The sequence below is a fragment of the Zalophus californianus genome, chromosome 8, assembly GCF_009762305.2.
Source record: "Zalophus californianus isolate mZalCal1 chromosome 8, mZalCal1.pri.v2, whole genome shotgun sequence".
Lineage (NCBI taxonomy): Eukaryota > Metazoa > Chordata > Mammalia > Carnivora > Otariidae > Zalophus > Zalophus californianus.
This window is the reverse complement of record NC_045602.1, coordinates 110,128,628-110,149,679: the sequence shown is the minus strand read 5'-3', so window position 1 is coordinate 110,149,679 and position 21,052 is coordinate 110,128,628. Positions and strand designations below refer to the sequence as shown.

The window sequence follows — 21,052 nt, the reverse complement described above, 5'->3', positions numbered from 1 at the left end:
GCGGCCGGGCCCCGGCTCCGCCCCGGCTGGATCCGCGCCGACGCACGCCCAGAGCAGCCAGCCCGCAGCCTCCCGACCCTCCCGCGCCACCCCGCACGGGGCCCCCACGGCCCTTCTGCCCGACCCCGCGCGCCCTCGGGGAGGGGGAGCCGGAGCGGCCGTCTAAGCGCAGGAGCAGGGCCGGCGGAATCCGTGCGGCCCCTCGGGGCTCCGCCAGCCGCCGGGTAGGTCCCCGCGCCCTCTCCCCGCGGGGGCGGAGCGGGGGTGGAGAGGGGATGGGGCGGGGCCCCTCGGAAGGGCTTGTGAGGGCCACTGGGGGTGCGTGGGGGAGAGGCCAGGGCTGGGGGCCGCCTGCTGCGGCTTGGGTCTGCGCAGGGAGCGCCCCCCGCCGCTGCCTCCGTCCCCTGGGCGGACCTCTGTCCCCGCCTGCTCCCCAAGCCTGCCCAGAGGGGGGCCCTGGCCCGAACCCGGCGGAAGTGGGCTTAGGAGGAGGGAGGCGGGCGCCCGCGAGGAGCAGGTGCGGCCCGGAGCTCGCCAGGGCCGCCGCGCGGTGGCCGCCAGCCCGTGTGGCGGCCGCGCGGGCGCCCGGGTGGGGGCGGGGCAGCCCTGTCCCTGGTGGTGGCCAGAGGGAACAATTGCACAAAGCCACAGACTCCAGACGTGGGGGATTCTTTCTGCTTTGTGCTTTGGCAACATCTGTTTCTTTTTTTAAAGGTTTGTGTACTGAGTAAATTCGGAGAGCGAGTACTCGGTATTCTGATAGTGAGAGATGTTAACTTTTTTTTAAAGATTTTATTTGTCTGTTTGTTTGTTTGTTTGTTTGGGGAGGGGATTCAGAAGAGGAGGGAGAGCGAATCTCAAGCGGACTCCCGGCTGAGCGGGGAGCCTGGGCTCAGTCTCACTACCAGACATCATGACCTGACTTGAAACCAAGAGTCAGTCGCTCAACGGACTGAGCCACCCAGGTGCCCCACAAGGGATGTTAGCTTTTAAGCAAATCTATTTGTTTTTGAGAACAAATGCGAAGGTTCCCTTTGGAAGAGTTCCAGCAGCGAGAGAAATCTATGTTGGTCTGATTCAAACATCAAAAGTTTAAGATGTTAAGGGATCATCCCTCCCTTTTCTGTCCCTCCTCTCAACCCACATTCCCCAAGCAACTCCAAACCACCATCCTTAGCTTCTTGTGTAGGTTTTCGATTATTTTATGCACACCCAAGACAATACAGACCTATTTTTTCCTCTGATTAACATTTCTCTGCACTTTTTTCCCCCACTTACTACACTTTGGAGATCCTTCATATCAGTGCATTGAGTGGTCTTATGGTTATTACTATTATCCTATTATTATTACTTCAGGTTTTTAAGTTAACTTTATTAAGATATAAATTTACATACAATAAAGTGCACCTGGGGGCGCTTGGGTGGCTACTCGGGGGTTCCTGGGATCCAGCCCTGGGTGGGGCTTCCTCGATGGAGAGCCTGCTTCTCCCTCTCCCTCTGCCTCTCCTCCCTGCTCGTACTATCTCTCTTGCTCTATCTCAAATAAATAAATAAGATCCTTTAGGGGCTGCCTGGGTGGCTCAGTCGTTAAAGCGGCTGCTTTCGGCTCAGGTCATGATCCCGGGGTCCTGGGATCGAGCCCCACATCGGGCTCCCTGCTCCACGGGGAGCCTGCTTCTCCCTCTCCCACTCCCCCTGCTTGTGTTCCCTCTCTCGCTGTGTCTCTCTCTGTCAAATAAATAAATAAAATCTTAAAAATAAGTAAATAAATAAATAAATAGATAAATAAGATCCTTTAAAAAAATAAAGGGTACCTGTTCTAAGTATCCACTTAGATGAATTTGATAAATTCATACGCCTTTGTAATCACCACCATAATCCAGATACAACATTCTGTAGCCAAACCAGGTAGGAGAGTTTGTCCACCCTATGGGTAGCAGGCCAATAAAACTGACACTGAGCTTTTGCAGTGAAGAAAGATAAGCTATTTACTGGTATGGCACCACCCAGGAGAATGGGAAACTAAGGCTCCAAAGTCCCAAACTCCCCAATGGCTTGCAAGTGAAGGTTTCTAAGGGCAAAATTTGGGGCAGGGCTGTCCTGAGAAGGTGGGTGTCATTGACTGGAGGCCCAGGAGGTCGTGTTAGCAGGCGCCCTGGTGCCATTTTGTCTGGTCCCCTGGGAGGTCTTTTTCATCTCAAGAGACTTGGAATCTGAAAAGTATATTTGTTCTTTATGGTAGAGGTTTCATTAGGTACATCCGGTAATAATATCCTTAGGGTAGTGCTGATTAACTACTTGTAAGCTAGCGGGGTTGCATTCCTGGAGGTTCCTTGGCCGGTCCAGTCCAGCCATGCAGGAAAGAACACACATCTCCTGAGCATAGGTAGTTTGTGGCAAATGTCATGTAATTTGCACTTGCTGACCACCTCCAGCAGGCAGTCTCCCAGAATGAGCTGCATTCACAGTTAGATCTTCTGTGTTCCAGTGCAGCCATTTGGGTTGCAAGAAAGAGACTCATTCCAGTTACGTCACAGGGTGGATGTTTATTGGGCAGACATGCCAGACAGGCTCCCAGGAAGAGTCTGGCAATCAGGCACTACGAGGAATGGGACCTGGGGCCAGGAAGCCCCCGGCTGCAGTTACATGGAGCTTACTCGGCCTCCAATTTCTTCCCAAGCTGTTAGCCCCTATAACAATTCCCCACTACCTTCCAGGTTTCTCAACCCAAATTCCATGCAGGCTCTTTGCACCTCCTACCATCTGCCACCAGGCTGTGAGGGGAGGCACTAGCCCGCCAAAGAACTGCCTCCTCTCAGGCACTGACATCATGGGAGCAAGTCATTCCTTCTTTGTGAGCCTCATTCCGCTTAACAGCCCCTGGCACACAAGACCGAGTGAGCCCACTTGAACACGGAGAGGGCTGTACCTAAAGCAGAAATAAGGATGCTCTCCATGCTTCCTGGGGACAGGAATGGGGGGGCCCCTCTTCTCCCAGGGGCCTGATAAAATGCCTGTTCAGGCAACCCCATTGCCTGGCATGCCCTCTCCCTAGGGAACACCAGAACATCTTGATTTCCTCGGTCTTAATGTGTGAGAGGGACTCCCTCCTCTGGGAAGCCCATGAACAGAATGACCAGGGACACATCCTGGCCTTCAGGAGATGGGCACTAAAATTGTGGCTGGCTGGCAGCATTCTCACCAATGTCAGAAGTCTCAGGGATGAGTCCATGGTTGGGAATTCCCTGGAAATAGAATAAAAACTCTATTTCCCAGAACCCCTTGCAGCTTGAGGTGGCCATGTGACTCAACTCTAGTCAATGGGGAGTGAGTGGAAATGACCTGCAACTTCTGGGTTGTGTCCACAATGGGAATGGGTGTGCCTTCAACTTCCTCTTATTGCTGGAGGGAATGTGAACACAGTGGGGCCACCATGAACCTCACAATCAAAAGGTAACATTTCAGGGTTGGAGAAAAATAAGATAGAAGGATCCAATATTCTGACACCTTAAACTACCATAGCATACCCAGATTAGTATGGGAGAGAAAAATAAAATTCCCTCATGTTGAAGTTACTGTATTTGGTCTCTTGTTAGAGCAGCCTAACTTCTATTCCAGTTACTACAGAGTGCTTTTGCCAGCCTGTGAGGATATAGGAAGCTCCTCTTCTTTTCTAATCCATCCAAAAAGTCCAGGGTGGGCTTGGAGGAAAAAGATGTGAGGGACAGTCCATTGGAAGATAAAGGGGGAGATCAGATCCGGAGAAAAGGAAAAGACAAGTAGACAACATGACCATGACTCGTTTCTCCTCAGAGTGCCCCAGGGTCATCACCCTCCTGGGTAAATTAGGGTTCACCTCCACTTGGCAAGAGGTTTGGAACCAGGTCATAGAAAATCAGATGTTGTAGAGTTGTTTCCACAGAGGCGGTCGGGATTCAATGCTGCCTTGTTCACGAGGCCCAAGTCATCACAGTTTCTGGTGACCTTCTCCTCCTGAGGGTAGACAGTGTCACAGGTCAGCCCAGGGGCAGAGCATGGGACGAGGTCCCACCTGTGGCTGCATCAGGGTCAATGAGCTTCCTGCAGAGAAAATTCTGGTTACAAGGAGGACTCTGGGAGCTGTCATTCCCTGACCTCAAACTCTGGAGGGCAGTCCCCCAGACCCCAAGCCTTGGGTGGGGGTCCCAAGGAGACTGGTGAGCCTGTACCTGGCTGGCAATGAGGCTGTGAGCCCTGACCCACACACTGGAGGATCTGCAGAAGGGGACACATCACAGGGAAGGGAAAACAGACTTTCACCCCTGCCCAGATGATGGGCAGACTCTGGAGTGGGGAAGAGAGAGCCCAAAACACAGGTGGGGTTCTGTGTTCCAAGATGTGTCTTGGAAGTTGAGGTGAAACTGCTACGTTCAGAACGTCTGCCCCAGTCTCCCCACCAGCAGCTCCCACAGAGAAGCCAGCATCATGCTGGCCTACGGTATGCCCGAAGTGCCCGGCGAGCAAACACGTGACTGTTGGGTGCTCCATTTAGAATGTGGTTTCCCTGTCTTTCCAGGGGTCCCTGGTTCTCTGTATTCTCTCCCCAGTCTCCCCCTAGTCCCAGGGGCCATCCTATATATGAGAGCGGTCTCTAGGCGCCAGCCCCGCACGGTGGGTTAGCCGGGCATCCTGTCTGCCTGGGCCCACATGGCAGATGGATACCTGCATGGTCTCCTTCTGAGAAGTCATCTCCACCAAATTCTCACCCATGCGCAGCTTATAAAAATGCCTCCTGCAACAACAAGAGTGGACTCAGAGGGTCTCTCTCCTCCCCCTGCCTACCCCCATTCCCTCCTCCGACCCCAAGTGCTTAGCCCCAGACTGCTCACTGAACAGAGCGGTGGGAGCCTTGTGGGGAGTGGGGGACCTTATCTGTCTTCCTTCCCTCCCAGCCCTCTCTTTACACAGATGGGGTCCAGATAAAGAAAGAAAACTACAGCAAGATGGATTTAAAGGTGATTCTAGAAGCAATTCCCAAATTTGGAGCAGTGGGAGGAAGAGGGTCAGGCTAGCAAGTATGGAGCCTATACATCTGGTAAGAGAGACATGAAGGAATGTTGAGGGGAAGGGGGGAGGGCAAGGTAACCCCATCCACCCCCCCAGCTCTGAACCCACCTCCAGGCAAACCAGGCCCCCAGGCCCAACAACAGGAAGAGGAGGCCCATCAGCAGCCCCAGGACCCAGAGTAGCTTCTGGAACAGACTCAGGCGGTGCAAGGCTGGAATACAAGGGTGAGTCTCAGGGGGCAGCTATGGATCCAGGCCTCCGATGCTCCCCCAGAAGATGAAAACTATTCTGGCCCTCACTTTATCTCAGAAGCTTTCCCATGCAACGGCGCTTCAAGCAACCAGTCTAGACTAGTCAGATAAACTGACTGCAGCAGAAAGGATTCAGGGAAGACCTCAGAAGGAAGCCTTTGGACGGGAGAGCTAGGCCTCTCTACAGAGGGTCCTGGGAGATGGACCCCACCACACACACACACACCTCTGGTTCCAAAGTAGGTAGAAGCAGACGCAGAGCCCAGGGCATTGGAGGCAAAGCACACGTATTCGCCCTGGTCACTGGGCCTCAGCTCTTCCATGTCCACCCTCAGGGCATTGGCTGTGGCCGTGACACGGATGTGTGGCTCTACAGGAGCCCTGCGGGGCTGGCTAGAGGCCACCAGCCTACTGCCGAGGTGGAGGCTCAGACTGGCTAGCGGCTCGCTGTCCACTCGGCAGTCCAGGATGCCCTGGATGCCACCCTCAGGCTCCACGAAGACCGTCATGGTGGGCATCTTGGGAGGGTCTGTGGGAACATAGAGGGGCATGATGATTGCAGAAAACCAGCGCCAATTCCTCCCCTCCCGGGCCCATGCAAGATGACTCTGCCACACTAAGGGATAGAGCCTATCCCTCCACTCCTTGATCTGTGACTTGCTCTGACCACTGGAAAGCAGAAGTGACATTATGTGAGGCCCCCCCTCAAGGGGCCTCACTGCTTCTGCCCTCCTACAAACACAGCCATGTGGGAAGCCCAGGCCAGCCCCAGCTGCCAGCCACGAGGATGCAGCCACCACCCTCCGCCATCTAGCTTCAGCTCAGCAACTGGACCACGGCAGCCACACGCGGCGAGACCACCGAAGACCTGCCCAGCTCCGCTCAGCCCGAGTTGCTGACCCCCAGAATTGTGAGCAATACAACGGCTGTTGCTTGAAGCTCCATATTTTGGAGTGGCTTGTTATTGCAGCCACGGCTGGCTGATACTGCGCAGGGATGGAGCAGGGACCCAGGCACTCCGGGTGCACTCTCTCTCCATACTCCTCACAGGGCGAGGGGGCTGATATTTTACACATGAGGAAAGCCAGGCAGGGATATACAAGGTCACACAAGCAGTCAGCGGGAGTTCTCCAACCCAGGTCTCCACCCCTGCGAAGTCTTTGCTCTTTGCAGACAGAAGAGGAGGACCTGAGGTGGGCAGGGGAGATGCGGGCAGACTGAGGCGGGGCGGGGTGGGGGGGTCCTACTCACACAGCACACGGAGCATGACTGGAGCAGAAGTTGTGGCCCCACTGGGGAGCTCAGCCTGGCAGTGGTACGCTCCGGCTTGGGCGCGGGTCACATGGGCAAAGACAAGGGTGGGCCCAGGCTCCACGTGCAGTCGCTGGCCATTCCAGAACCAAGCAAATGTGGAGTTGCCCATGGGCCCGGGACCACCAGCGAGGTGACAGCTCAGGTTCAGCGGTGCGCCCTCAGCCACGTCCAGCCCCGGCTCGGCCACCACACGCACACCTGCAGGCCGAGGACCAGGAGGCAGTCAGGGAGCCTCTGGGTGGCATCTGGGCATCTGAGAGGCCTCGGTGCATTACAGGAAGGCCTGTTCTGATTTGGGCCACCCAAAGGTGAGATTGTGTCTCTCCCATAAGACTGAGATCTCTTGCACTGAGGACCTCCGGGACAGGGCTGTTTGTCTCTCTTAACAAACCAGGCTTTCTGATGGATGGGGCTGTGTCTTGCTCTCAAAGGGGCCCCCCAAAGGTGGGGCTCCACCTCATCCCTCACACTGAGCCCCCTAAAGGTAGGGTTGTGTCTCTCTTCCCACCCCAGGCTTCCCCAGGGCAGGTCTGTGCCTCCTCTCCAGACTGGGTTCTGTGAGGACGGGGTACTGTGTCCCCTGCATCCAAGGCACCCTGCTACAGCTCCACCCTTGCAGGGACTTCTCCAAGGGTGAGGCCGTTTCTTCTCCTCAGACTGGGCACCTGCCTCCAGGGAGAGCTATTCCTCTGCCGTGAGATGGGGCAGGGCTCTAGCTAGACATTCTGGTCAACCAGGCCCTGTTGGGGGAGCGCCACGCCTCATATAAACACGGCCCCGCCATGCCCGAGCCTCCTCTCTGCCCCCTTCGCCCACTCACCTTCTCCCTGCAGCTGCCCTGTGGTGCTGACTGAGCCCAGGAAGTTGTGGGCCGTGCACACATAGGTGTCCTTGTCACCTGAGGGTACGTCTTGCACCTGCAGCCGCAGGGCATTGCGGGCCACCTGGACGTGGCCTGTCCCGGATGCCAGGCCGTGGACCCCAGGGCTGGTGGCCAGCACCTTGCCATCGCGGGACAGGGCGAGCTCAGCGGGTGGCTCGCTGTCCACAGTACACTGCACCACGGCCACGGAGCTGACTCTGGAGTCCCGAAACGATGACAGGACAACATCCCGGGGGGCATCTGGGGGCATGACAGCACATAGTTGGAGGCCTTGTTGGGAACCCCTGGACCATCCACGGCCTACCTGCCTGGCACTGGGGAGGCTGAAGCCTCTGGACAAAAGGTCACTTCCTTGAAGTGACACCTCGTGGGCAGATTCCCCCAGGCAGGGTTCACAGGACTCTAGGGTCTCTTTTCTCATCACCTATGTCCTTCTTTTCCCAACTGCCCATTCTGAGGTCCGCTACAGTCCTGCGTCCACCCCCACGAAGGCCCAGAAGTGCCCTCCGCCCGCTCTCAGCCTCGGCACCCCCAGCCAAGGACCCCGGCTCACAGTGGACTTGCAGGGCGGTGGGCCGGGAGCTGCGGGTGCCCTGGGTGTCCTGGACCTGGCAGGAGTAGGCACCCGCATGAGCCCGTGTGGCCGCTGGGAACGAGAGGGCGGCGGCTGGCCCCTCCTGCAGCCAACGGCCATTGTGGTACCAGGCATAGAGCACGGGTGGGCGGGCAGCAGGGTCTTCACAGGTCACTGTGACGGGGGTCCCCTCGGGCACAGCGGTGGACGGAGCCAGGGTCACCTGCACACCTGTCCCAGGGAGACCAGGGTCAGCGAGGCCCAGCCAGATACCACAGCCGCTCCCTCCTCCCCTGCTGGGCTTGGCCCCGGGCCCGGCCTCACCCTCTAGCCGCAGCTCCACGGAGGCATTGGCCTGGCCCAGAGGACTGTGGGCGGAGCAGCTGTAGAGACCCTCGTCCCTGGGCCCGGGCTCCCACAACTCCAGGCGCAGAGCGTTGGGGACAGAGGCTGTGGTCGAGGAGGCCAGGAGGCGGCCAGCGCGGCTGAGGGCCAGCTGGGCGGGTGGGCGGCTGTCCACGGTGCACAGTACCTGGGCCAACCGTCCGCCGCGGCTCTCTAGGAGGTAGGTCAGGCGCAGGCTGCGGGGTGCGTCTACAGGGACACCAAAGGAAACGGTTCAGAAACCGCATCCAGGAGGCCAGTTGGCAGGTGGCATTCAAACCAGGAGGGCCCTGGCTCCCCATCCCAAGGGCCCCCCCATTGTCCAATCTGGGGCCATGCTCCTCTGCCCAGGAAGAACCTATCCCCTCTGACCCCTGACTCAGCGCTCCTTGTCCCGGGCTTCATCTGATGGATGGGGACTGAGTTCCTGGGTTGGACATCTCTGGGGCTCTGGCCATGCCCTTGATCCCTGTGGGCTGCAGTCATTCCTTTTCACCCCACCCTGCATCCAACCAAACTCACAGAGGACATCCAGAGTGACAGGTCTGGAGAGGTGGGGTGCCTGGCCCGGAGTCACCACCCCACAGCGGTAGGAGGCAGCATCCATGACTGTGACGTTGGGCAGAAGGATGGAGTGGGCACCTGGGCGTTGCTGCCCATCCCGGTACCACGTGTAGGTGAGCTGGGTCAGGTTGGCAGTCCACACGAGGCAGGTCAAGTTCACCAGCTGCCCCTCCTGCACGACGGCCCTGGGCCACACCTGCACGCTCACAGCTGGGGAGGGAGGCGGGCACGGGGACACCAGTGAGACTGTGAAGCTGTGTAAAGCAAGCCACTTGTCTCCATGAGGGAGGGAAGCCCCTCAGCCTCTGGGAGGCACAGGTGGCCCACCCCTCCAGGGGGCTCGAGGTCAAGCTTGGGAAATAGCTCACCATCTCTTAGGTGGTCCCAAGCAGAGTTCTGCATGGCCCCTGGGTGCCCTGAGCCCTCCCTGACCCTAGGGGGCACATGGGAGAATGCAAGCCTCCCTGCCCTGTGGTGCTTTCTCCTTGAACGCCCCCCTCCCTTTCTGATTAGCTTTATCCACTGGACATCCAGGCAAACATCTGTTTCTAAAAAAGGCTCTTCCAAAAAAGCCAAGTCTGGAGTCGATTGCCCTAAAGGAGGCTGGGGACAGAGACTGTCCTTATGTTCAGCCTGCCTTCCTGTGCCTCAGGTTTCCAGAACCCTCTCCAGCCTCCTCTCTTCTCTTAAAGGAGCCACCCATGCACACACTCACACCCTCACACTGACCCTGAGCATCGAAGATGGCAGAGGCTGAGGCCTGGCCCAAGGTGCTGTTGGCCTGGCAGGTGTAGATGCCCTCATCCTCCAGCACTGCACCGTGGATCTCCAGGCGCAGCCTGCTGGGGGCCACAGCCACCTGCAGCCGGGGAGAGCTGCTTGCCAGCTCCCCTGCACCTTGTAGGGTGGAGGCCACGAGGTGGTCCCCGTGGAGCAGTCGTAGGTGGGCTGGAGGGTCACTGTTCACATGGCACAGGAGGAGGCCCAGTCGCCCAGGGCCTGTGTCCATCAGGGTGGTGAGCGTGGCCTGGCGAGGGGCATCTACAGGAGTGGGGAGTGGTCAGGGCCCCTGGTCCCTCATCTAGTGCTCTCTCATGGAGGCAGTGCCCAGGGCCAGGGCTCCCCCAGCCCCTCCTCCCACTGTGCCCTTGTTTCCTTCACCCCCCAAGAAACATGGACAGGATGAAAACTTACAGGACACATGGAGGCTGACAGGGGCGGCCAGGCTCATGGTGGCTGAGCCTGGAGCCTGGGCCTGGCAATGGTAGGCCCCAGCTTGGCTCAGAGTAATGGCTGCGAAGCGGAGCGTGGCCGAGTTTGACTCCGGGAGGGGCTGGCCATCCTGATACCAGAGGTATGAGGTCCCCTCCAGGACCCCTGTGTGCACCTGGCACCTCAAGACCACGGCCTGGCCCTCCTGGACCTCAGGTGATGGTGACACCTGGACCCAGGCTCCTGCGAGGAGAAACCGAGAGCAGGTGAGGGCCCTCCCCCACCCCTCCCCCAGCCTAGGGCTGTGTGTGTGTCCACACCAGGACCCCAATCTTATATCCTGGAGCCACAGCCCCCCTACCAGACCACCAGCAAGGGCCCCATTTCAGCTCCATGCCTCTTCCTATCCCGCTCCCAACTCCCCTGCTCTGGGTCTGTCCTGGCCTCTACCACCCACCAACTTGAGCTACAGTTTCGCTCTGTCAGTCCTATCTCACCCACCAGAAGGCCCAGCTTATGTGACCTCTAACCCCGTGTCAGGCACAGCGCCTGCACAAGTCAGCTCCTGACAGATGCTGGTTTGACCCCATAAAGCACTGAAATGGGAAGGGTTTAGGTCATGCTAAGGGCCATTGTCCCGATAGTGAGCTGGACCCAGCATGGATGACCCAAGGCTTGGAGGGGAAGCTAGCCACTCTGTGGTCTTGAGTCCTCTCCAGCTCAGCTCCACACCCAGTCTCTGAGTCATGAGAGCCCAAGAACTGGGCCTGTGTGCGCCTGGGTGGCTCAGCTGTTAAGCGTCTGCCTTCGGCTCAGGTCAGGATCCCAGGGTCCTGGGATCGAGCCCAGTATCATCGGGCTCCCTGCTCAGCAGGGAGCCTGCTTCTCCCTCTCCCACTCCCTCTGCTTGTGTTCCCTCTCTCGCTGTGTCTGTCTGTCAAATAAATAAATAAAATCTTTAAAAAAAAATTCTTGTTATTTAACAAAATTGTATTACTATAAAAGAAGTTTCTGCAAGTGCTCCAAGCAAGCCAGCCACACCGGGCTATAGCCACTGCCTTTAGTGGTTGCCACAGTGATTACAGGGGAAAATATCTAGCTGGAGACCAAGGGAGGACTGCTGGCTGGCTAGAAACTCCCCTAACCACAGCTGAAAAAGACTCACATTTTTACCCAAAATCCACATGATCCAGCCCAAAGCCTGGCTAGAGCAGCCCCCAGGGCATGTGGGCCTACCCACATAGAGAACTGACACTCACCTCGGACCTGAAAGAAGAGGGAGGTATTGGTGGATCCGAGAACATTGGTGGCCTCGCAGCGGTAGCTTCCAGAGTCCCCAAGGCTCAAGTCTCGGACCTCTAGCTGCAGGGAGTTGACTGTGGCTTTGACCTGGAGGCGGCCATGGACTGGGAGCAGGGGCCCCAGGCTGGTGGCCAGGAGGCGCTCGCCGTGGAACAGGGCCAGCCGGGCCACGGGCCGACTGTCCACAGTGCAGATGAACACAGCCACATGGCCCTGGCCCACGTCCAGGAGGGCTGACAGCTTTGGAGGGTCTGGGGGATCTGCAGACAGGATGGAGCTCAGGCCACCTGCCCCCTCCCCCGCCCCGTCCCCAGTCTGGCTCACCACAGTGCTACAGCCGCACTATTCGCCCCTCCCCCTCCACACACACAGTCCAGGCCTTCCCTTGCCCATGCCCAAGCCATGCTCTGCCCCCACGGCCCTCCCCCCGACACTGAGCACCCCCTCAGCCTCCGAGTACCCAACCCTGCCCTGGCCCATCACCCACAGAGCACACTCAGGACCACCGGGGCGGAGGGCTGGGCCCCGGCCTCGACGAGGATGCGGCAGGCATAGAGGGCAGCATCCGTTCTCGCCACGGGCAGCAGCGTCACGGTCTCCAGGGGGCCCTGGGCCCACAGCGCCCCATTCCGGAACCAGGAGAAGTTGGCAGGGCCGCCGGCTCCCCGGCTCACACTGCAAGTCAGGTTGGCCCCGGTGCCCTCCAGCAGCGTGTGCGACGGGGTAATGACCAGGACGGTGGCTGGAGAGCAGACAGCACAGGCCACCTGAGACAGGCCTCACCTTGACCGCCTCCCCCCCTGGGGTGGGGGCCCAGCCTCCCAGCCTGGAGCAGGCAGGAAGGCGATGCCCCGGGGTGCTCATGGGGCAGGGGAGAAAAGCGAACTCGGTGGTTTCACCCGATAGACCCGCCTTGGAGCGGGGGTGTGGGGGGGGTTGCGGGGTCCCGCGTACTAGCCCCTGACCCTGAGCCGCCCATTCCCCACGCTGACTCACCCTGGGCATCGAAGGTTGCAGAGGCGGAGGCGTTGCCCAGGGCATTGCTGGCCTCACACAGATACACACCCTCATCCTCCAGCACCAGGTCACCAATTTCCACACGCAGCAGGTTGGGGGCTCTGGTGACCTTTAGGCGCTGGGAGCAGCCCCCACAGCCCAATGGCAGGGAAGAGGCCACAACATGGTCCCCGTGGAGCAGCTGCAGCTGGGCTGGGGGGTTGCTGTCCACGCGGCACAAGAGGAGCCCTTGACGTCTAACCCCATCTCCGACAGCATCGGGCTCCAGCTGGGCAGTGAACCTGGGCAGGCGTGGGGCATCTGTAGGGAGGAAGAGCATCGGCATTCCTCCCGTGGCCTCCACCAGGTTTCTTCCGGTCCACTCAAAGCTGGCTAGGTTCCCACAACACACCAAACAAAGGCATGTGCCCAGAATTGCCCTAAACAGCTGTGTAGGTTGTGCACCGCACAAGGACAACCAAACCAAGGTAGGAGGAATTCAGCCCGTGCCCCTGTGCTCAGCTGTGCTCTAGTGCTATACTGAGTCCTCCCAGAGGAAGGAATGCCATTTTCTAGCTTGCACAAGGGCATCGGATGGGCTAGTGTAACATCGCGTACTTCTGACACACTGAGGGTTAGCCCCTCAGGCTGATATGGAGCATCCACCCTTGACAGGACACAGTCCCTGTGCTGAGAGGCTCTGCCTTCGTGGCTGTGGGAGCCTGTGAGGGCACAGCCGACGGGCGTGTACCCATATATGGGAGTATGGTGTCCTAGGGCCCTGCTCAGGACAGAGCTTGGACATGGCGCCCGTGGTGCATTTGAGGCTAGAAGCAGAGGGCCCTAAACGGGCTGGGGTTGGGGGATGGGATGGGATGTGGGGAGGCAGAGAAAGTCCCCGGCTTGTTCCCCACATTTCAGCCCTGGGCCGACAGCTCTCTGGTGCCTTCCTGACCTAGACCCCGGGGCAGGGCAGTGGTAGGAGGGCCCGAGGGAGGTGGAGGCGGCTGGTGGGCTCCAGTGGACTGACCCTCCCCACGGCGGGCAGGGCCTGGTGGGATGACTACTCACAGAGCACAGTGAGGATGGCAGGTGAGGAGGGGCCACTGGCACTGTGGCCATCCTTGGCCTGACAGTAGTAAGAGCCAGCATCAGTGCTGGAGGCCGCCGAGAGCTGAAGGCTGCTGCTGGAACCCTCGAGAAGCAGGGCTCCGTTCCGGTACCAGGAGAAGCGGATGTCGGGCGACGGGCTCAGACCGCTCCTGCAGCTCAGTGTTACCCCTTGCCCTTCTACCACCTCTGCTGCGGGGCTGATGAGGAGGTGGGCCACTGGCAGAAGAAGGAGTAGGGGAGGCTCAGGTCCCTTGCACACTGGCAGTGCCGTGCCACCAGCTGCAGGAAGACCTCCAGGGTTCTCCTCTCCCCACATGACTGTAGGTAGGTCTAGACTCCATGGCATCAGCTCCATGAACCCCTTGATAATCAGGAGGATTTGTCCTTGAATGCCAGTTCTGATCTATTGGTAGTAGCTGGCTGCAGCATGGCGGAGAAGGATTGTGAGCCAGAGCTCAGGCTTCCATCGAAAACCTGGCTCGATTGATTAGCTCTGTCAGCCACGGCCTCAGAAGGAGGAAATGGCAGCACGTGCACCGAGGTATGGATGATGGTGCTTTTCTATTCTTCCTCCTGCATCTGAATCCTAGCGCACAGCCTGCCCCAAACGTTTGGTAAATAAAAAACAAATGGATATGAAGGACCCTTCAAGTTCAGAGTCAGAATGTGTACGAAAGGAATAATGCAACCTGCCATGTTTCCCTTTTGCCTTGACTTCAGGAATCTCCCAGGTCAGGCTGACTGTATAGCCCAGATCTTTGATGTGATTTTTTTTTTTTTTTTTTTTTTTTACCATCCGGCTTGTTCATCCCCTCAGCCAAGTCCTCCGGACTCCTGGGAGGAAGGCCAGAGCAAGCGTCCTTCTCAGGGTCCCTTCACCGGCCCCTTGTGCCAGTCTCACCTTTGGCATGGAAGTCCAAGGTAGATGATGAATTCCCAAGGGTGTTGGTGGCTGAACATGTGTATTCCCCACTGTCAGCCGGCCCCAGGTCTCGGATCTCCAGGTTCAGGGAGTTGGGGGTGGAGAAGACACTGAAGCGTGAGCTGTGGTCACCCTCCCCGGGGGTGGAGGCCAGGATGAGACCATTGTGTGACAGCACCAGGGTGGCCAGAGGCTCGCTGATCACCGAGCAGTGGAGGATGCCCACCAGCCCCTCCTGTGTCTCCAGGAAGGCAGTTAGGTCCGGGACAAGGGGCGGGTCTGTATGGAGATGAGGAGGTGCCGGTCACCCTCAGACAGGGGCAGTCCCGGATCCCCCTTTATAGGCTATGACCTTGCACCTCCTTTGTTCCACAATGCCCCGCCCGTGAAGGGAGCAAGCCCAGAGCTCCTGAGGGCTGGTTGAATACCCTTATCCCTGAGTGGGGCAAATCACTTTGTCTTCTCAGTCAATAGCTGTGGCAACCCTGTGAGTTGGGGTCAGGGGCCCCACTTTGAAGATGGGAAAACTGGTAAGACACCTGGCAGTGGACAGCACCTCATCCAAGGGATCAGGGTGAAAAACTACCAGCGATGGGACAGACTGACATCATGTGCCTCCTGCTGGGACGTGGCAAGATGGACACAGCCTCACACCCACGCGGTTGCTGTCCAAGTGTGCAGGCTCAGTCTACGCAAATCAGACAAACACAAACGGAGGGACACCCGCACAACTGGCCTGTACTCTTCACGTTTCAATGTCAAAAAAGACAAGGAAAGGGGTGCCTCGGTGGTTCAGTCGGTTAAGCATCTGCCTTCGGCTCAGGTCATGATCCCAGGGTCCTGGGATCGAGCCCCGTGTTGGGCTCCCTGCTCAGTGGGGAGCCTGCTTCTCCCTCTCCCTCTGCCACTTCCCCTGCTTGTGCTCTCTCTCCCTCTCAAATGAATAAATAAAATTAAAAAAAAAACCCACAAGGAAAGACTGAGGAACTGTCTCAGATTAAAGGAGAATAAAAAGAAGTGACAAATGAATGCAATGCAGGATCGTGGCTTGGATCCTGGTTTTGGTTCAGGTCATGATCTCACAGTTGTGGGACTGAGCCCGGCGTCCGCTCCGTGCTCAGTGGGGAGTCTGCTTCAGATTCTCTCTCTCTCCCTCTCCCTCTGCCCCTACCTGTTCTCTCTCTCAATCAAATGAATAAATAAAATCTTAAAAAGAGAGAGAGAGAGACTAACTTCTGTATGATTCCAACTATTTGACATTCTGGAAAGGGCAAAGTATTTTTGCCCGTGGTTGCCAGACACTCAACAGATAAGTAAGTGTAGGACAGGGGATTTGGGGGGCAGTGAGACTCTTCTGTATGATACTGTAATGATGAATACATGACATTATGTAGTTTTCAAAACCTATAGATATACAACACAAGGAGTGAACCTTAATGTAAACTAGGGCCTTTAGTTAATGTATCAATGTTGGTTCAGTAATTGTAACAAATACACAACACTAATCCAAGATGTTAATACAGGGGAAACTGTGCAAGGAAAGCATGCATGGGAACTCTGTACTATCTGCTCAATATTTTTATAAATTTAAAACTATTTTTAAAAAATGAAATCTATTGGGTGGCTCAGTTGGTTAAGCATCCAACTCTTGATTTCAGCTCAAGTCATGATCTCAGGGTGGTGAAACCAAGCCCCTCGTCAGGTTCACACGCTGGGCCTACTTAAGATTTTCTCTCTCCCTGTCTTCTTCTGCCCCGCCCCCATGCACACATGCTCTCTCTTTCTGTCTCTAAAAAATAATAATAAATGAAGACAGAGAGCAAATATACCAAACTGTTAACAAGTGAAGAATCTAGGTTAAAGGTATATGGTAATTCTTTGTATTCTTCTTGCAACTTTTTGTAAGTTTAACTTGTTCAAAATGAAAAGTAGTCTAAAATAGGAGGAAATTGAGGGGTGCCTGGGTGGCTGAGTCGCTTAAGCAGCTGCCTTCGGCTCAGGTCATGATCCCAGGGTCCTGGGATCGAGTTCCGCATCGGGCTCCCTGCTCGGCAAGGAGCCTGCTTCTCCCTCTCCCTCTGCTTGCCTCTCTGCCTACTTGTGCTCTCTATCTCTCTGTCAAATAAATAAAATCTTAAAAAAAAATCTTAAAATAGGAGGAAATTGATGCCCAGGGAGGTCAAAGCTTGCCCGGAGTTGCAGAGCTGGGATGTGAGCTCAGAGCCCATCAGGCCCAGGCTGCTAACCCTCCTGTGGGGGCCCCACCCTCTGACCAGGCTCCGGCAGCATCCAGCGCCCCCTGCCCTGGCCACTTACGGCTGACCACCACGCTGACGGGGCCGGAGCGCTCTCTGCCGTAGGCGTTCTGCACCTCGCAGACGTAGAAGCCGGTATCGGCCCTGGTGGCCGAGGGCAGCTGTAGGGTGTGACTGTGGGCATCCTCCAGCAAGATGTGGTTCTTGTACCAGTGGTAGTGCAGCTCACTGGGCGCTTCTTTGGGCGTGTTGCAGGTCAGTGTCACCGTCTGGTTCTCCAGGATGCGGCCTGCTGGGCTCACCTGGACCTCAGCCACTGTGGGGGCAGCAGAGGGCCACTGGGGGATACCTAGCCGACTTCCAGTGCACTGGGGTTATAGCCAATCAGCCTAAATCCCTGCATGCTCTGTATCAGGCCCCTTCCGGACGGGCGCCGCATCTCTTTGTCCTGTTTACTGGGCTTCTTATGACAGCCCACCCTGCCGGGGAGGTTTGTCTTCTATTTGAGGCAGGGCTAGGACTCCACACCCACGTCCCAGAAGGCACCTTGGCCTGGCTCCCTTCAGCAACAGTGGCCTGGACCCCTCCCCACCCTCCGGTCAAGACCCAGGCTCCCCGAGGACTCACTGAAGATGTGGAGGCTGATGGGGGGCGAGACCGAAGAGCCCACGCCATTCCCAGCCTGGCAGGCGTAGACACCAGCATCGCCCCAGGTTGCCTGGGCCAACCTCAGCATACGACCCTGGACTTGGAGCTGTGTCCCGTCCTTGACCCAGTACACAGAATTGACCTCAGGGTAGCTGCTGTTCACCTGGCAGGTGAGTACGACCAGATCACCTGGAAGGATGTTCCGCCCTGAGGGGCTAAAAAGGATCTCCACTCCCCTGGGGGCATCTGCAAGGCATGATGGGGGACATCAGGGGAGGGGCCCAGGGAGGGCAGTGGTACACATCTCTCCTCTTTCAACACTCTGCCCTAAGGAAGTCCACCCAGGTAATCATCAGGCCCGTCACTTCCCCGGTCAGGACAGGCACTACCCCCCACCTCTCGAGGAGGTCCTGGTTCCTTCCTTCTCCACTGAGGGCCTGATAATGCAGTGCTTGGCCTAGCATCCAGCCTAATGCCGCCTTCTATGGCTTTCTGCCTCGTGACACCGGCCATCGCCCTCTGCTCTATTTGGGAATCATGAGCACCATCCTGCCTGCTTAGGTGGCTTGTGGTAGTTGTTGGCAAGGAACCAAACACTTCATGGAGGGGGCCAAAGGCAGAGTCAAATGAGCTCTGAGAATGGTTAGCCCATTTGTGAGGAAGGTGCATACAGAACACCTGCATTTCTAGAAATCTTGTTCCAAAGACTCTGGCTATGTAAATAGGCTCATAAAAGCTAATATTTTCAAGTGCTTCATCTAGGTAAATATGAAAATAAGAGAAGATACTATTTTAGAGTGCTCAGTATGTGCCAAGCACTCTTTCAATTTCCATAATAGTTCCTCAAGACCTACGAGTCTCCTTAGCAGAGGAAGACATGATGGGCAAGTAACTTGCCCAACAAGCAAGTGGTAGATCCAGGCAGCCTGATGCCTGTGAACAACAGTTGCTCTAGAACAGGCTGCCATGTTTTACTGTGATGTGAAGTTGCATAATCAAGTAGAAACTCAGGCTTCCTTCCACATCCTCTTTGTCATGATCACCATGAGTAGCCTTAAGCGGGAAAGGGGTGAACCCTCCTCCTCCCACACACAGCAGGCTCCAGAGCTGGGCTAAGTCCCAGGGGCCTCACTCCCTGGCCCCCAGGTCTCTGGCTCTTTGTGTCTCCCCTTCTCTGCCCAACCTGGCCTCAGGGACGAGAGGTAGAAGTGAGCCATTAAATGTGGCTTTTAGGGCTTTGCAGTGTCGCTCCCCGGCCTGACCCTGGAGGTCCAAGTGTGCCTGGCTCTGCCTCAGGGGCGAGGGCTCTGTTTCTACAGGCTGCAGAAGAGACTGCTTTCCGCTGGGGAGCCACGGATGTGTGCTCAGTCCCAAGGGTGAGGCCCCCAGCACACTCACACTGAACTTGGAGGCGAATCTCGCCCTGAGTCTTTTGCTTGGCCACTGAGAGTTCGCAGTGCAGGGTCCGGCCGTGGTCCTGCCAGGACAGGGCCATGTGGAGGGTCCCCAGGTGGCTGATGCCTGTGGGCCTGAGATTCTGGAAGCTGGAGGTGACTGAGCGCTTTGGGTCTTGGCCTTGCCACTGCAGGCTAACGTGCTCTTCTGGGCACGCATAGGGAGTGGAGCAGTTGAAGGAGGCCTCCATGCCCTCGTGAAGGTCCGCCAGCGAGTCAATGGTGGGAGTCTCAGGCATCTCTGAAGACAAAGACCAGAGGCTCAGGACTCCCCTTCACCACACATGAGGCCTCCTGCCCTAGAGAGCCCAGCTGAGGGGTGAGACCTGGGCAGGGTCCTTCAAGAGGAAGGAGAGACTGCTTTCTACCCCCAGCCCCACTTAGGGTGAATGCAAAGGAGATGCAGGGCTGAGGCTCGGCCGGGACAGGGGTTGGGCTGAGGACTGGGGCTGTGAGCCAGTGGGGCCAGGAGCAGCTTGGGAGACCCTTCCAGGCAGTAGCCAGCTCACCCTGCCCCTCACCTGTCACTGTGACCAGAGTGCCTTTGACATCTGACCAGCGGTTGCCTTCGTTAATCTCAAAACGGAAGTTGTAGGACCCCGAATCCTCAGGCTGCAGTTCCTTCAGCAGCAGGCTGCACATCTTGTGCTCTGTGCGCCCCAAGAACTGGGCACGGCCACGAAAGTGTGTCTCCACCAGCTCTGGGTTTCCCGAGTGGCTTACCACCTGCCGCTTGCCTGAGTAGTCATAGTACCAGATGGCTGTGATGCCATGGGTCACTTCCACGTCAGCTGGGAAGCTGAAGACACAGGGGATGATGAGGCAGGACCCCTTCACGCCCTTCACATCCTGGGGACTGGAGACACTCCATGAGGACAGGCCTAAGGGTGAGGCGAGACAGAGAGGAGAGTGATGAAGACCTGGTATCACGGCAGAGCCCTCGGATCTGCCTCCAGATGAGCCCCCCAAGCCCTGCACTGCCCCCAGCAAGGCACCCCTGGAGCAGCCCCTTGGGGGGCCCCTCCCAGCCACTGCCTCCCTGAGCCCTCCTTTGACCTCAGGGGACAAACCTGTGACCAGGCCAAGTCCAGTCTGCCTGGGGCCAATGGAGGGCTGGACTCCCCGAGGCCAGGCCCTGCGAGATGGGTGAGGCCGGCGTAGCTTACCTGTTGAGATGGCTAGGACCAGCTGGAGAAGCCAGAACAGGAAATCCATAGCAGGCTTTATGCTGGTTCTGGTGCCTAAGAAGGTGATGTACACCTTGTGCGCTGGTTGGGTACAGAAGGGCCTCCCAGGGCACCTCAGGGTACCTCAGTCTCAGAGTCTGCTGAGAGCCCAGCCCTGGGTCCCCACATGCTCTGCTGGCCCACCCAAGGACTCCTAGTGCAGCCAGCAGCAAGGAGCCGGGAGCCCACGTTCCCAGCAGGGACTGCACCCAGCAATACCTTCCCATGGTGTCATGCCCCAGAAAGCCCTCTGTGTGTCTCTCAGCCCCACCCCAAGTTCTGCTTTCCCAGCCCCTCAAGGACACTCCTTGAGAGCAGATGAACATCTGTTTCTCCCTTTCCTCCCACTTCCCCACCTCTTCCCCACCACCCAACCCAACAAGAACTAGAGCCCAGAGAGGCCCAGCGACTCACTCCAAGACACCCAGAAAAGATAATGGCTTAAAACTTGTCTCCTCACCACCAGCCTTACCAGCGGTAGGCCATAGTGGGGCTTGACTGAACCCTGACCAAAGTGCTGCCTTTAAGAGCTACTTACATCCCTGAAAGGTCCTAATTCCTACTCCCAGTTCTGCCCCCATTCCCTGCTCCCCACACACACAGCCTGTGGCCAGTCCCATCTACCCATGGGCTCTCCAGTTGACCAGCTCTGCCCCCACCACAAATGATCTTTGCCTGCTGAAACCTTATTCAGTCTTCAAGGTGCAGCTTGAAGGTGGTTTCTAGCTGAAACTTCCCCTGTGGCGTCCCTGGAGCCACTCCACAGCCATCTCTGTGCTTGCCTTGTCCTTGGCAGCTTGTGACCCCCGTTTCTCAGGAGCTGGGACTGAGGACATGTGCCCTGAAGCAATACAGAGCCCCCCAGGCCTTGCAGTAGTGAGCAAGAGAGAGGTGTGGTCCTTGGGGGT

The 21,052-nt window shown here is 57.3% G+C and overlaps 1 protein-coding gene and 1 long non-coding RNA gene across 6 annotated transcripts in view; one reads left to right on the top strand and one right to left on the bottom strand.

Moving 5' to 3' along the window:
• The first annotated feature begins 89 nt into the window (after positions 1–89).
• Positions 90–6,436, top strand: LOC113937783. The gene is made up of 4 exons (XR_004820245.1): positions 90–224; positions 4,932–5,074; positions 5,161–5,270; positions 6,042–6,436. It is a non-coding gene; the product is annotated as an uncharacterized LOC113937783 (long non-coding RNA).
• The window catches only part of SIGLEC1 (sialic acid binding Ig like lectin 1), a 34,034-nt gene continuing 15,517 nt past the window's right edge, over positions 2,536–21,052 (bottom strand). Inside the window, exons 3-23 of one of the 5 annotated variants that reach the window (XM_035728913.1) lie at positions 20,085–20,159; positions 19,440–19,799; positions 18,863–19,159; positions 17,444–17,710; positions 16,878–17,132; positions 14,541–14,840; positions 13,598–13,855; positions 12,527–12,847; positions 12,018–12,272; positions 11,488–11,790; positions 10,211–10,471; positions 9,746–10,057; positions 8,975–9,226; positions 8,393–8,662; positions 8,048–8,299; positions 7,432–7,734; positions 6,549–6,809; positions 5,524–5,826; positions 5,155–5,257; positions 4,702–4,771; positions 2,536–3,993 (exon numbers count right to left, since the gene is read on the bottom strand). In XM_035728913.1, coding sequence (XP_035584806.1) covers positions 3,886–3,993; positions 4,702–4,771; positions 5,155–5,257; positions 5,524–5,826; positions 6,549–6,809; positions 7,432–7,734; positions 8,048–8,299; positions 8,393–8,662; positions 8,975–9,226; positions 9,746–10,057; positions 10,211–10,471; positions 11,488–11,790; positions 12,018–12,272; positions 12,527–12,847; positions 13,598–13,855; positions 14,541–14,840; positions 16,878–17,132; positions 17,444–17,710; positions 18,863–19,159; positions 19,440–19,799; positions 20,085–20,133 — 5,160 coding nt within the window. In that variant the 5' untranslated portion in view covers positions 20,134–20,159 and the 3' untranslated portion in view covers positions 2,536–3,885. Of the gene's footprint in view, positions 4,081–4,701; positions 4,772–5,154; positions 5,258–5,523; positions 5,827–6,548; positions 6,810–7,431; positions 7,735–8,047; positions 8,300–8,392; positions 8,663–8,974; positions 9,227–9,745; positions 10,058–10,210; positions 10,472–11,487; positions 11,791–12,017; positions 12,273–12,526; positions 12,848–13,597; positions 13,856–14,540; positions 14,841–16,877; positions 17,133–17,443; positions 17,711–18,862; positions 19,160–19,439; positions 19,800–20,084; positions 20,336–21,052 lie in introns of those variants that run through there. The other 4 variants (XM_035728914.1, XM_035728917.1, XM_035728915.1 and 1 more) reach the window with 4 other exon arrangements.